A 14,592-nucleotide genomic window follows, 5' to 3' on the forward strand; every position below is an offset into this window, starting at 1 on the left:
AAAACCCCACATAAGTTGAGAACGGTTGTTCTGCTTTGAGAAACAAAGAGAAGGATGAGTAACTCGTGTGTTACTCCCCCTCGTGTCAATTGCTTTTATAATGAAACCCTGTTAAGCTTGTGAATAGTTAGACTCATCCGATGAAAATCAAAATGCTTATGTCTATTGAAAATTTAATAGTAAAGAGACGAGTTCTGAAAAAGAAGTTCGAAGTTGATTTTCACTTCTTATGATCGAAAGACTTAGTGAACCATCTAGTAGCTAACAAAAATCCAACCCAAAACGGAGAATGTTGCATTTAAATAAGGAGTATGAATGTCTTGAGGAGAATTTCAAGCTTAGGTACATGTATGAATGTCTTAAGGAGAATTTCAAGCTTATGTATTAATCAAAACACTTCGATTCTTCTATGCATTATACCAAACATTTGAGCATTTCCTGAGGGATTAAAAGTTGCGGGACTAATGCCAATATGTGATTCAAAAAAAAAGAAACAAATTTGGCAAAACGACTCTTGAATTCTGAAATGTTTTACAAGGAGCCAAAGGTGCCTGTTCTTTCATACCGAAGATGTACACTCTGATTCTTCTATGCATTATACCCCCCCTTCAACATCATTTTCCTGATATCCGCCAATCTTATCAAGAAATATAAATTCCAAAAAAAAAAATTCTAAGGTCAAACATACATGGTGGGCAATTCTGATCCTCCATACACAGCCTCGACACATTTCCGTAAGAAAAAAGGCTAAATGGAGAACAAAATTGGTCTACGGCCCACACCAAGTGGATTTACCAAAATGCCCTCACTAGCCTGTACGCTGGAGAACCGTTCTCCATTTAGCCTCACTCTTTTCCTAAGTTTGGTAAATTTGGCAAGGCAAAAAAAGGTGGCAACCCGAGGGCATAGCATAGACTAGTACACCCTCTAGTTAGCCTGCCCTGACCATCAACTTCAGGCCTGGTTTCTGACACTGTACAAGCTCGAAAGGGTGAATCAGAATCACCCGTCCAAGTTGTCATCTGTGCCTTGAGCGCTTTGCCTTCTTTTCTCCCTTAAATTCTCCCCCCACATCTTGGCCTCAGCAACTGCTCTCTCTCGGTCCGAATCTCGATTCAACATCCTTGCCGTTTCTTTTGGAGAATCGTCTTTTTCAGATCCGCCCTCTAAATCCAATGTTTGTCGTCTCTTATCCCGCAAATTCTCACCCCACATTTTGGCCTCAGCAACAGCACGTTCTCTCTCTGAATCCTTATTCAACATTCTAGCTGTTTCTCTAGGGGAATCATCTGAGCCTCCCTCCAAATCCCATTTTCTACCTGAAGTTGCCCCGTCTTCACCCCTCACAATTTTCCCACCGTTCTCATCTCTGCTCCTATCTTTATCATATGCTTGGTTGGCCAGATACGAGAGTGCGGTAACAACATCTCCGATAAGAGGACGAGCAGCTGCGTTTTCTTGTATGCACATAGATGCAACCGCCAAAGCTTGGTAAAGTCCTCTAGTTGGAAATTTACCTTGTAGACGGGGGTCTGCCAATTTCAAAAATTTCCGGCGATCATTGAACAATGGGCGTGCCTGTAATATTAAACCATGCATACTTAAATCATCAACAATAAAACAACCTTTGATGTTTCAACTTTCCATTAAACTACAAATGTTATACTTTTTGAAACAGCTTGATACTTAACAGCCCTGAACCCTTTGTAATCCCCTTGCTTGTTCATTTTAAGTGACATTTTGACACTTACCTAACAAGGTCGGTTTGTTCATAAGAAGTAAAACATATTGTTGTTGCATAGGCATTGGCATAAATAAAAAGTGGTCTAAGACAAATTCTTTTGGAAATAAAAAATTATATAATAGGTATTCAGAATTAAACGACTTCAGAAAAAGAGGAGCTTAGTTGCAGAGCTATTATCTTACCCATGCTACAAGGTTCTGCTCTCCATGAGGTCGGTCACTGTCAATGGCTCGACGACCAGTTATCAACTCCAAGAAGACTACTCCAAAGCTATAAACATCTGACTTCACAGTCAATTGCCCTGTCATAGCATATTCAGGAGCACAATAACCATAAGTGCCCATCACCCTAGTAGAAACATGTGACTTGTCACCAGTAGGTCCTAGTTTAGCAAGCCCAAAATCAGAAAGCTTTGGCTGGAACCCTTCATCTAACAATATGTTAGATGATTTGAAATCTCGGTAGATAACTGGCGGGTTTGCTTTATCATGGAGGTACTCCAAACCTTTTGCTGCTCCAGCTGCAATCTTCATCCTGGTATTCCAGTCAAGTGGTTCTTTATCGGGTGGAAGATCTACAAGGACAAGTTTGACCTATTAGTCAAGTTCTAAATCCATGAGCTAGCGAACTAAATCCAGAAATATTTGATGGAAACAAAATCCATTCAGTAACATTGGATTTTTCCATGGTATAAGTTCCGTAACTCAGACTCTTCATTTTACCTCAATTACCCGTGTCAAATCGTCAACCCTATGACATGCGTATGCAGACTTTGACACTTCATTTTCAGCTAAAGTCATGGAAATTTGTTATAAAATAGCCAATCGGACACATGGACAGGTACCCATGTCCAACATGAATACCCGAATCAGACATGAACAAGCTTGAAAGTAGTTTGACACGTAAATCAAGGAGAAAAGAGAAAGCCGAAGGCGCATATGTCCTACTATATAAAGGAACTTAATTACCCTCCAACAACTTTCTATCAAGCATAAGTGAGGGGATCATATGCCCCTTCCACATCTTTTTCCTCCTTATTTTCGCGTCATTCTACGTAGGTTGCAAGTATTTAGAAACTAAGGAAGTAAAAACCAAGATATATGTTGTAGTAAAGATAACTATGCATTTGAACTACTAGCACAGCCTATTCATAAGACTCCTAAGTGAAGTCCATACATAATAAACAAATTTCAGGACAAGTGGATACATGAAGCCATGAATTATGAGAGTGTTTAGTTAGAAGGAAAACAATTTCAATAATGGTTTTTCATGAATTTCCAAGGGGAAAGACAATTTTAAAATATTTTTCCTTTTTGGTTCATCAAAGAAAGTTAGAGAGAAAAGTTAAAATGAAAATGTAGGGAAGATGATGGATGGGAGACAAAGTTGTTAAAATCAAGATTTTAGTTTGAATCGGAAATGACCTTTAGAATCGAATAGTATAATCGAACACGAGTAATCAAGGAATTTATGATTCTATGAGCACGTATAATCAATATATTACACTCAATCTTCATTGAATATGCTAAAATTATAAAAAATCTTAAAATTGAAAAAATAGTTCTTTATCCACTATATTGACAATAACTAACATATATATGTATGATTTGTTTTGTTAGCGTGTTTTAAATTTGCGAGGTTTTTGCTAGTCAAAAGAAATGTATAGAATCGTGAATCGAATCGTAAAATCATAAGATTTTAAGATTTGAATCGCGATTGTAATAACATTGATGGGAGAAGGGGACAATTACTTTTCATCCGTGGAAAATTATTGTTCCACCCTTTGCGAACAAACAAAGGAAAATGAGAAAACTGTTTTCTAGGAAAATGTTTTCCTCTCAATCAAACATTCTCTAACTTCGAGAACTTATCCCCTAGGAACAATATTTACAAACTAGCAGCTCAGAATTTTACTGCCTCATCCTTGTGTACTCTATGTCAATTACTACTTAGGTTATGATCACCGAAGGTGAAATTTATCAACAATTAAATGGTAATTCTGTAGGATGAGAAAATATTTACCATGTAGATGATCTTCTAATGATCCCAGCGCCATGTATTCATATACAAGTAACCTCTGATCACCATCAGCGCAATATCCAATCAGATTCACTAAATTCGGTTGATGTAAAAGACTGAGCATAAGAACCTCTACAAGAAACTCTCTGTTGCCTTGGAGACCATTTCTGTCTAATTGCTTAACAGCAACTACCTACAAGCAACCAACATCTTTCTGTGTTCATAACTGATAGTACTAAATAAGGAATCATATGAAGCTCAAGTGGTTGAAATAAGAGTTTGAATCTCAGTATAATTTTTGGAAGTATAGACCCCTAAAAACAATACTGATATTATATGCAGCAAGATAGCATGGTAGTTGCAATTCATTTAAAAAAAACAAAATTACATCCTCTAACAGCAGCAGTGAAGAATTGAAACTTAAGACCAGTGTTTTCATCTCCCTCTCCCCCCCCCCCCCCCCCCGAACAGCAATCCGAGAAAGGTCGATTTTGTACATGCAACTGTCATATTTTTGGGCTAATTTTAAAAAGCTAGATAGTAAATTGTGTTCCCGTACCATTCTCATGCCGCAAAATAGGTAACACTAATTAAGACATGTTCCAGTTTTGCAGTCCAGCGATGACATATAATGATATTAATTCATTAGATCCGAGTTCTCCCTCTTCTCTGGCCCCATCACCCCACCCAATTTTACAAAAGAACTTAAAGGATATGGGAGGTAAATTAAGTTGTTAATCTCCAAAAAATGTGCAGAGCTGAAATTAAGTAAAACAAATTGCACAGCCAAAAGGTTTGATTGAAATGGTTAATCAATATCATGTAAACTAGAACATTAATTAGCAAAGGGAACCGTACACAAAAAGCAACTCAAATATATAGATAGGATTGGACTTCGAAGTCAAGTCATTCACTTCAAATCTTACAAAACCAAACATCTACCCTGCACATAAAACTTCTTAATAAGGTTCTTACATCTAAAAGTCATAGGTTGTAAAGATCCGTTGTAAAACACTAGGCTCTATGTTTATAAGATCCACATTAAGAAATGGTGGATCAAAGCAGCAGACTTGAAAAGGCATAATGAATGATTGGGAAAAATGACTACCTGACCAGTCTCCAACCGCCCTTTGTAAACACGCCCAAAACCCCCTTCCCCAAGAAAGCACTCATCCCTGAAGTTCTTAGTCGCAATTGCAAGCTCGCGAAATGTGAATGTCTGGGCACTACTACTAATATTGGTGTCCGGTCCATCCTTAGAAATTGAAGATTCTTGCCTTGGCCCAACATTGTTTCGCGCTTTCAGCCGATCAGCTCCTGCATATCCATCCACATATCGAATAGATAAGATCACTAAAATCACAATAAAGCCAGATTGTTTCTAGAGATGCAGAAACAAGTTATCCACCAGCATATCAAAGAAAGATTTAATCTTTCCACCCCAATCATAGGTCTATCATTCTTTTACTACAATAATTGATTGATCAGGCATTCAAATTTCATCAAGAACAGTTGTAATTAGACATGTGACCACCTAAAGTTGCTTAGATCAAGTGAAACTTACTGAACTTGGATAAAAAAGAGAAATTTTACCAAATTAAGTTATGATGCTTATTCAGTGAAACAAAACCAAATCAACTTTATACACTTTACAATAATCCATACAATCCAAAATTATTGATTCAACATATCATATTCCAAATCCACCAAAAAGGGTACTAATCAAATTCCATTGCAATCTTATTCTATTGACATAAACTAAAGCCAAAACAAAACACCTAATTAATTAGCAAACTAGAAAATTACCCACCAAACCCTCCCCCCTAGAAAATAAAAACACATAAAATAGATCACATAATCAATGAAATAATACAATTTTTTTAAAAAAAAAAAAAAAAAAAAAAAAGTGGGATTTGAAACTTACCAGATGATAATTTAGAGATATTGGAATTAGAAGGGGCATCTTTATTGTAATCTTTATCACCAGAAGTTGGATTCAATCTTTCTTCTTCCTTTGATTCAAAACAAGAGAAACACCCCATCTCCTAGTCAACTATACAAGACCTACTCTTTTTTTATTTTCCTGATTCAAAAAATCAGTAAGAAGTACAAAAGTGAATTTAACCAAAAACCCAGTTCACAAAATTTAATCTTTAATCAATAAACACAATCAATACATAAAATCAGAAAAAGGGTATTAAAATTTTTTGATGGGATTGCTTCTAGTTAAAAGGGGTAGTGGATAAAAGAGAATAAAAAGCTCAGAAGAACATAAAAAAAGAGAGGAGAGAGAAAGAAAGTGTAGTATATCTTTGGTTGAACTGAAGAAAACTCAAAGAAAGAGAGGAAGAAAATGGGGAAATGGTAAAATAGGGGGAAGAAGGAAGAAAAAGGTGGGTTGTATTAAAAAGTGGGAGATGATGGAATGAAAGATATTAGATGAGATGGAATGAAGGATCTTAGCATTTTTGTTACTCTTACGATTTGATCATACATTCACACCTACTTTGACCAGATAATCCAAAAAAAAATTCAACTGTATAATATGGTTGAATATTTGAGGTACTTGGTAACTTCTTTTAACTCCCTAATTACGAAAACTATAATTTAAAAGTCATTCTATTTCTGTTGCGGTGGTGAACGTTGACACTAGAACTGATTTTACACTTACTTATTTCGTAATTCTAGATTTATTAGGTCACTCTCTTGAGAGAAGGATGTCCTCACTTCTCTTGTTGTACCAAAAAAAAATTACGAAAACTATATTCTTCTTCTTTTATAATGCTAACACACATATCTAAGATTCAATCTACCTCTTTCTATTGGTGTATTTGAGGATTAAATGATTGAACAGTTTTTTATTAGTCGCAATATTTGTTTTCTTTTTTAAGATGTATTTTGCTCGATTAAGTTTTACTTATCCAATTTTTTTTTTTGGAAATAAGTTACAAGAAGTTGGACTATGCCCTAACTAAGGTTGAACTTAATTGATCTTGATGCCCTTTGTACTTATTTGCAAATAAGAAATGATCAAATATGATCTCGTTGAATTTGTCTCAACATACATATATAAATTTAGCTTCTAAACTTCTTATTGATATTAATGATGAAAATTGTGCATACTGAGAAAAAATAAGTATTACAACTAATAAAACTGACCTATTTTAATTAGATTCACCATCTCGAGAATTTCTTAATCGTTTGTCATCTCGAGAATTTCTTAATCGTTTGTTATCTCGAAAACTGACCTATTTTAATTAGATTTACGATTTATCTCGAGATGGCTTCCTGGCATCAAGCAAACACTAGAAAGAAGGGGTAATGTAACAAAAGGTTTAATTTTACAGTGATATTTTAGTGTTTGTACATTTAAGTATCATCAAATATTACTACTATGATGTTTGAAAATTACCAACCGACATTTGAGTCATCATCAAATAGTATAAAGATTGTTAATTACCAAATACTTCCTCCATTTATAAATAACTGCACATCTTGTAAGTATCATCAAATATTACTACTATGATGTTTGTACATCTTGTAAGTTGTAATAAGGTCTAATAAGGGCAAGTTCCCTTCTCTCTCTGAGATAGGGCAAAAAAACCCAGCGTGTCTGGCTTTCGTCGTCGCTTAGTGTGGCCGTTTGTGACGACGATGGCCGATGAATTAGCAGAACGGTGTTCTCGACTGAATATTGTGAACGATGAAAACGAAATTGTGGATCTTGGTTCGGTCAATTCCGAACAATCGAAGGCGAAAACGTCTCTGATGCTGGTGGGTAAGGTAATTTCAGAAAGGGCGGTGAATCTCGATGCTTTATAGCGAACTATGAATCAAATATGGGCGCTGAGCCGCGGTATGGTTGTTAGGGCTGTTGATTCGAATACGTTTGTATTTCAATTCTTTCATTGGAAGGACAAAACCAAAATCTTGGAGGGTAGGCCGTGGAGTTTTGACCAAAAGTTACTTGTGTTAAATGAGGTTGTGGGGGACGAACAGCCATCGCAGGTGGTTCTTGATACTACTCCTTTCTGGGTCCGTATCTATAATTTGCCGTTCAATTGTCGAACGGAGGGGGAGGTGAGGGCGATTGCGGGGTGTCTTGGACCGGTGTTGGAGGTTGACCTAGACGAATTTGGACTGGAGCGTTTCTGTCGAGCGAAAATTGTCCTAAACATTCATAAACCTTTGCGACGAACGCAACGTATTAAGCGAAAAGACGGGGTTGTGACGATGGTCGAATACAAATACGAGAGGCTTCCGCATTTCTGTTTCAGGTGTGGGGTCCTTGGACATAGCGATAAGGATTGTAGTGCTGAGCTGCCGGAGGAATACGAAAATGAACTGGGGTGGGGAGTTTGGCTGAAGGCGTCTCCTCACAAAGGGCGGGGCCGAGATAAGGCGGAAGCCATGGCTATGAAAGCTCGGAAATAAATAGTTTTTGTCAAGAAAGAGGTGGGTGGTACGGGGGTTAGTAAACAAAACCAGATGGCTATGGAGGGAAGTGGTGGAAAGCAGGGAGAGCAGTTGATGGGGAAGGGGATCTTTATAGGGGCGAAGATGAAGAGGGGGGTTTTGCTTGTCCAAAGCCAGGTTCAGTAGTGGTGGGTGAAACTGTTATGAAGGAGGGGTTTCTGGATGCAGAGAAGGAGGTGGATAAGGGGACAGACAGGGGACATTGTGCTGTGTTGGGGACTGGAGAATGGCATGGAGATGTTGGGAGTGGGGCCAAGAGTGATGAGGTGGCAGCTGGACAGGAGCAGACGGCTGGTAGGGTAGGTGACGTGGGGATTGTGGAGTCTGTGCATGGGGATAGGAGGGGAGTTAATGTTGATGAGGTGGCCATTGCCTCATGTGGTCCACAACTCCAGTCATTTAATATAGGCTGCTCCAAGTCCCATTCAAAAAAAGTCAAAATGAGGAAAAAGGTACCTGCTCAGGGGCTGTCCCCCCCAATCCTTGCCCCCTCGCCTATGGATGAGACTTATTTTAGCACTGTTACTTCCACTAAGAACTATGTAATGTCTAGTGCTATTAATACCAGTAAAAGAAAATGTCCGGAAATTAGTCTGTTAGATGAAGAAGGACTAGATGTTGATGTTAGTTTAAAAAAACGTCACTTGTTATGCCAGGACCAGGCTGTGGTTCAAGTAATGGAGGTTGGGTGTGTCCAACCCCGTGAAGAGCAATGAAACTGTTAAGTTGGAACTGTCAGGGTCTGGCCAACCCTTGGACAGTTAGTGCCCTCCATTCTCTCTGCTGGAGGGAACGGCCGAATTTGGTCTTCTTGATGGAGACTATGTTGGATTCTCATGTGTTGGAAAAAATTCGAAATCGTTGTGGTTTTTCTAATGGTTTAGGCTTGAGTAGTAATGGTAATTCAGGAGGTATTGGTTTGTGGTGGAACGATTTGGATGTGTCTGTTTTATCTTTTTCTGCCCATCATATTCATGCTATTGTTGTAGATGAAAACCAAAACCCAATCTGGAATGCAGTAGGTGTGTATGGTTGGCCGGAGGCGGGGAGTAAGCATTTAACATGGCAATTGTTACGTCAAGTGAGGCACCAATGTGCAGCCCCTTTGTTATTTTTTGGTGACTTTAATGAGATACTAAGTGGTGAGGAGAAGGAGAGGGGTGTTTTCAGGAGTGAACGTGTTATGGATGCATTTCGAGAGGCTATCGATGATTGTGGGGTGAAGGATTTGGGATATAGGGGGAGTCGGTTTACGTGGCAAAGGGGTATTTCTCCTTCTACTTTGATTCGTGAAAGGTTGGATCGTATGCTTGCTGATGACGGGTGGTGTGATTTGTTCCCTTCGTGGGAGGTTGTTCATTTGCCGCGATATCGTTCCGATCACTCTCCACTGTTATTGAAAACTGGAATTAATGATGCATTTCGTCGTGGGAATAAGTTGTTTAAGTTCGAATCGATGTGGTTATTAAAAGAAGAGTATGGGAATGTTGTGGATGAAGCGTGGAAGGGCTCGGCTGGGGAGGAGATTACGGCTCGACTAGAGGTGGTTTCCCATAGCCTGTCACAATGGGCAAATCAGACTTTCGGAGTGTTGAAAAAGAGGAAGAAACGGGCCTTTGAGCGACTCTCGGTCCTGCAACAAAGGGACCCGGATGCTTCGGTTCTCTCCCAATGTAATTCGGTGGCTACGGAACTTGATGAGATTCATAGGTTGGAGGAGTCTTATTGGCATGCCAGGGCTCGCGCTAATGAGCTTCGGGACGGGGACAAAAACACTAAATATTTTCATCATAAGGCAAGCCAGCGAAAACGACGGAACACAATTCATGGTTTGCTTGATGAGAATGGTGTTTGGAAGAAAGGCCGCGAAGAAATTGGGTTGATTGTGGAAAATTACTTTGCGGATCTATTTGCGTCAGACAGACCAACGGAGATGGAGGCTGCGGTGAATGGGCTAACCCACTGTGTGTCGGCTGAGATGAATATGGGCCTTACTCAACCGCCCACGGGAGAGGAGATTCGAGAGGCATTGTTTGCCATGCACCCTAACAAGGCACCAGGTATTGATGGTCTTCATGCATTGTTTTTTCAAAAATTCTGGCATATTATTGGCTCGGAGGTTATTCGGTTTATACAGGATTGGTGAAATGGTGATGGTGATTTGAGTTCCCTTAATAAAACTTGCATTGTCTTGATTCCGAAATGTGAACATCCTAAGTCAATGAAGGATTTTCGCCCTATTAGCCTATGTACGGTGTTGTATAAGATTCTATCTAAAACATTAGCTAATAGGCTTAAAGTCTTACTGCCGTCTATTATTTCCCCAAATCAGAGTGCTTTTGTCCCCCGGAGATTGATTACTGATAATGCGCTGGTGGCTTTTAAGATTTTTCATGCTATGAAAAGACCAGATATAAAGGGGGATGGGGTGTGTGCCTTAAAGCTTGATATGAGCAAAGCATATGATCGGGTGGAATGGGTGTTTCTTGAGAAGGTTATGCTGAAGATGGGATTTAATGCTGAGTGGATTTCAAAGGTTATGGATTGTATCTCTAGTGTTTCCTTCACTTTTAAGGTGAATGGGGTGGTGGAGGGCGAGCTTAAGCCTTCGCGGGGGCTTCGACAGGGTGATCCTATTTCTCCTTACTTGTTTCTGTTGTGTGCTGATGCCTTTTCTACACTTATCTCTAAAGCAGCTGTTGAGAATAAAATTCATGGTGCAAGAATTTGCCGTGGGGCACCAATGGTGTCTCATCTCTTCTTTTCTGATGATAGTATTCTTTTTTCTAAAGCGTCCGTGCAAGAATGTTCTAAGGTGGCTGAGATTATCAGTACATACGAAAGAGCATCGGGTCAGAAAGTCAATCTAAGCAAAACGGAAGTCGTCTTTAGTAGAGGTGTAGAGAGGGAGCGACGCAATGCAATTGTACAGGTGTTAGGGGTGAAGGAAGTGGAACGACAGGAGAAGTATCTGGGTCTCCCCACGATTATTGGTCGGTCAAAGAAAGCTACTTTCGCTTGTATCAAGGAACGTATCTGGAAAAAGCTACAAGGATGGAAGGAGAAGCTACTATCTCGCCCGGGAAAAGAAATTCTTATTAAGTCTGTGGCTCAGGCAATCCCAACATACATGATGAGTGTTTTTTGTTTCCCGAGCGGCTTAATTGATGAAATCCATACATTGTTGGCTCGTTTTTGGTGGGGCTCGAATGGGGTGGAGAGAAAGATGCACTGGCATAGGTGGGCGGCTTTATGTATGCCGAAATCTATGGGTGGCCTCGGGTTTAGGGACTTGCATTGTTTTAATATGGCCCTCTTAACAAAACAAGCATGGAGGTTGAGCCAACATGGTGGGTCGTTTTTGGCTAGGGTCCTGAAGGCCTGTTACTACAAGAACACGGGCTTCTTGGAATCACGACGGGGATATAACCCGAGCTTTACGTGGCGCAGCATCTGGGGATCGAAATCTCTGTTACTTGAAGGCCTAAAGTGGCGTGTGGGAACGGGGGAGAATATACGGGTGTGAAATGATGCTTGGATGAGTGGGGAGGGGGCACACATTGTCCCAACTCTGAAAAAGGATAGTGATATGCAGTTACGAGTGAATCACTTGATTGATGAGGTGTATGGTGGGTGGAATGTGGAGTTGGTGCAGCAGGTGTTTTATGAAGAGGATTGGGATAAAATCCTAAGTATTCCTCTCTCTCGGTCTAGGCAACAGGACCGTCGATATTGGTGGCCGACCCGGAACGGTTTGTTCTCGGTGAAGTCATGCTACTGGCTGGGTATGCTTGGCCACTCCCGTACTTGGCGACTACAGCATGGTGAGGGTGAGGTGAAACTATGGCGAGATGTATGGAATGTGTCTGGGCCACCCAAGCTCAACCATTTTTTGTGGCGAGCGTGTATGGGTTCCCTTTGGGTGTATGAACGGCTATGTTGGCGTCATGTGAGGGATAATGTTGGGTGTCCGATTTGTGGGGTGGCGGAGGAAACTATCGTGCACTCCCTTTTTTTTTTTTTTTTTTTTTTTTTGATTAGGAAATTAAGTCAGCCCAAGGGCTAACCCCTACCAAGGCTACTAGCCTTATAGGAACTACCAGCACATTGGCTGGTAAAGCATGCAAAGCATGCTAAGGAAATACCCCAACATAATGCTGGGGGTAAGGATCGAACCCCTGACCTCAAGGATCAGAGGGGAGTGCTCTACCACATGAGCTAACTCCTCATCCTTTATCGTGCACTCCCTTTTTTCATGCACTTATGCACGCGCTATTTGGGAGGTTAGTTCTTTCGGCCCACTGATCTCAAATATTTCTTCTCTCCCCTTCGAGGCTGTATTCTCTTGGCTGGTGGATCAGTGCAAAAGAGAGGACCTTCCAACTGTATGCGCATTGTTGTGGGCGTCGTGGTTCTGCCGTAATAAACACATTTTTGAGGAGCCGGTGGCTGATGCTCCGAGTGTGGCGGCGGGTTTTGTGCGGCTGGTCACTGATTATTGCGTGTATGCGGCTAATGTGTTTAAACCTATAAGTGGGCTGCCCTATTCTATGGCTACCTGATGTAAACCCCTTGAAGAAATACTTAAAGCAAACTTTGACGCTCATATTTCAGTCAATGGGGATGTGGGGTTGGGTGTGGTGATTCGCAACTAGCGAGGCGAGGTAGTACTGATGGGAGTTCGACGGGTCGGGGTCAAATGGGACGCCACGACAGCGGAGGCTATGGCGGCCTTATATGCGGTGGAATTGGCGCGCATAATGGGCTACTCAAAGCTCACGTTCGAAGGAGACTCTCTTGTGGTGATTAATGCAGTAAAGAACAAGCTTGTGGGAAGTGCACCTCTATTTCATGTTTTTGATGATATTAATAGTTTATGTTTGGGTTTTCAGTTTTGTTCTTTTTCTCATGTAAAACGAGCGGGTAATGTGGTTGCCCATCTGTTAGCTCGTTGGGATTGTGAGCGTAATACTGAGTTTGTTTGGATGGACTCTTTTCCTCAAAGTCTCACCACTTTGGTGGAGATTGATTTAATATAAGCTCACTATTCCCCTCAAAAAAAAAAAAAAAATAACTGCACCGTTTCATGTTTTCACTTTTGTCGATGCATAGTTTCAAACGTTAATATCTTCAATTATCAATTAGTAAAAATTATAAAAAGTTAATATTAAAAAAAATTGTGAATCTAACAAGATCCCATATGACTATATTTTTTCCTAAAATATAAATCACAAAAGATAATCAAAGTGTAAGATGTGAATAGTAAAAACTATGCAAATGGTGCAACTATTTTTAAACGGAGGAAGTATGAGCCGAAGAATCACTTAAGCGTTCACCTATAAATTAGTTATCTTTAACCAATGATATACTCCCTCTGTTTTTTTTTATCTTTCTCACTTTCATGTGCACATCTCCCAATGCACATCTTTGAACTTTAAATATCTTTTATTATATATTAGCAAAAATTATAATGATTGAAAACATTAATAATGTACTAATTGAGACGAATCAAACAAGACCTCACATGACTATATTTTTTCTTATAAATTGAAAAAAATTGAGAAGATTCTCTCTAAGGGCCTGTTCTCTCCGGCATAAAACAGCTGAATTGAACTGAACTGATTGGAGATGAACTGAACTGAACTGAATTAAATTCAATTGAATTAAATTAAATTGAATTGAATTGAATGTAATAAATATATAAATAATATTTAAACAATAATAATATAAATATTAAATAATAATTATAATGATAAGTAATAATAATGAATAATAATAATAGTATTTTGGATATTTTTAAATGATAATTATAAATATATAATATTAATAATGATAACTTAATAATAATAATAATAATAATTAATGATAATAATGATAATTAATAATAATTATTTTATATTATTTGTATTAATATATTAATACTTGATGATGATATATAATAACAATAATATCTAAGAAGTAAATTAATATAACTATTTTAATAATATAATAATATTTAGTAATAAAAATAATGATTGGGTTGGACCGCGAAAATTACATCATAAACCGTCTTGACGCGATTTGATTGGTTTATGGGCTAAAAAACGTGGGTTTATTTATGCTTTGATCTAAACCATGTTTCTCCTAATAATAATAGTAATAATAATGAGTAAAGCTATAATAAACAAAATAATATATAGAAACAACAACAACAACAACAATAATAATACTTAATAGTAATGATATAAAAATAAATAAATAATAATAATAATAATAAGAGTAATTAGTAAAATAAAGTATACCAACATAATAATAATATTTAACAAAATGGTTATAAAAGAATGGAGCTCAACTGAACTGAACTGATTGGAGTT

General features: G+C 38.7%; 1 protein-coding gene across 1 annotated transcript; it reads right to left on the reverse strand.

Annotated features, from left to right (window-relative positions):
* Positions 1-498: 498 nt before the first annotated feature.
* LOC104897507 (serine/threonine-protein kinase PBS1) lies at positions 499-6,215 on the reverse strand. The gene is made up of 5 exons (XM_010684392.3): positions 5,688-6,215; positions 4,872-5,080; positions 3,767-3,956; positions 1,927-2,318; positions 499-1,578 (listed from the first exon to the last, which is right to left on the reverse strand). Exons 1-5 carry the CDS (start codon positions 5,803-5,805, stop codon positions 1,003-1,005), a joined length of 1,485 nt encoding a protein of 494 aa, XP_010682694.1. The 5' UTR covers positions 5,806-6,215; the 3' UTR covers positions 499-1,002.
* Positions 6,216-14,592: the final 8,377 nt, after the last annotated feature.

This window comes from Beta vulgaris, chromosome 6 (assembly GCF_026745355.1).
Source record: "Beta vulgaris subsp. vulgaris cultivar EL10 chromosome 6, EL10.2, whole genome shotgun sequence".
In the NCBI taxonomy this organism is placed as follows: Eukaryota; Viridiplantae; Streptophyta; class Magnoliopsida; order Caryophyllales; family Amaranthaceae; genus Beta; species Beta vulgaris.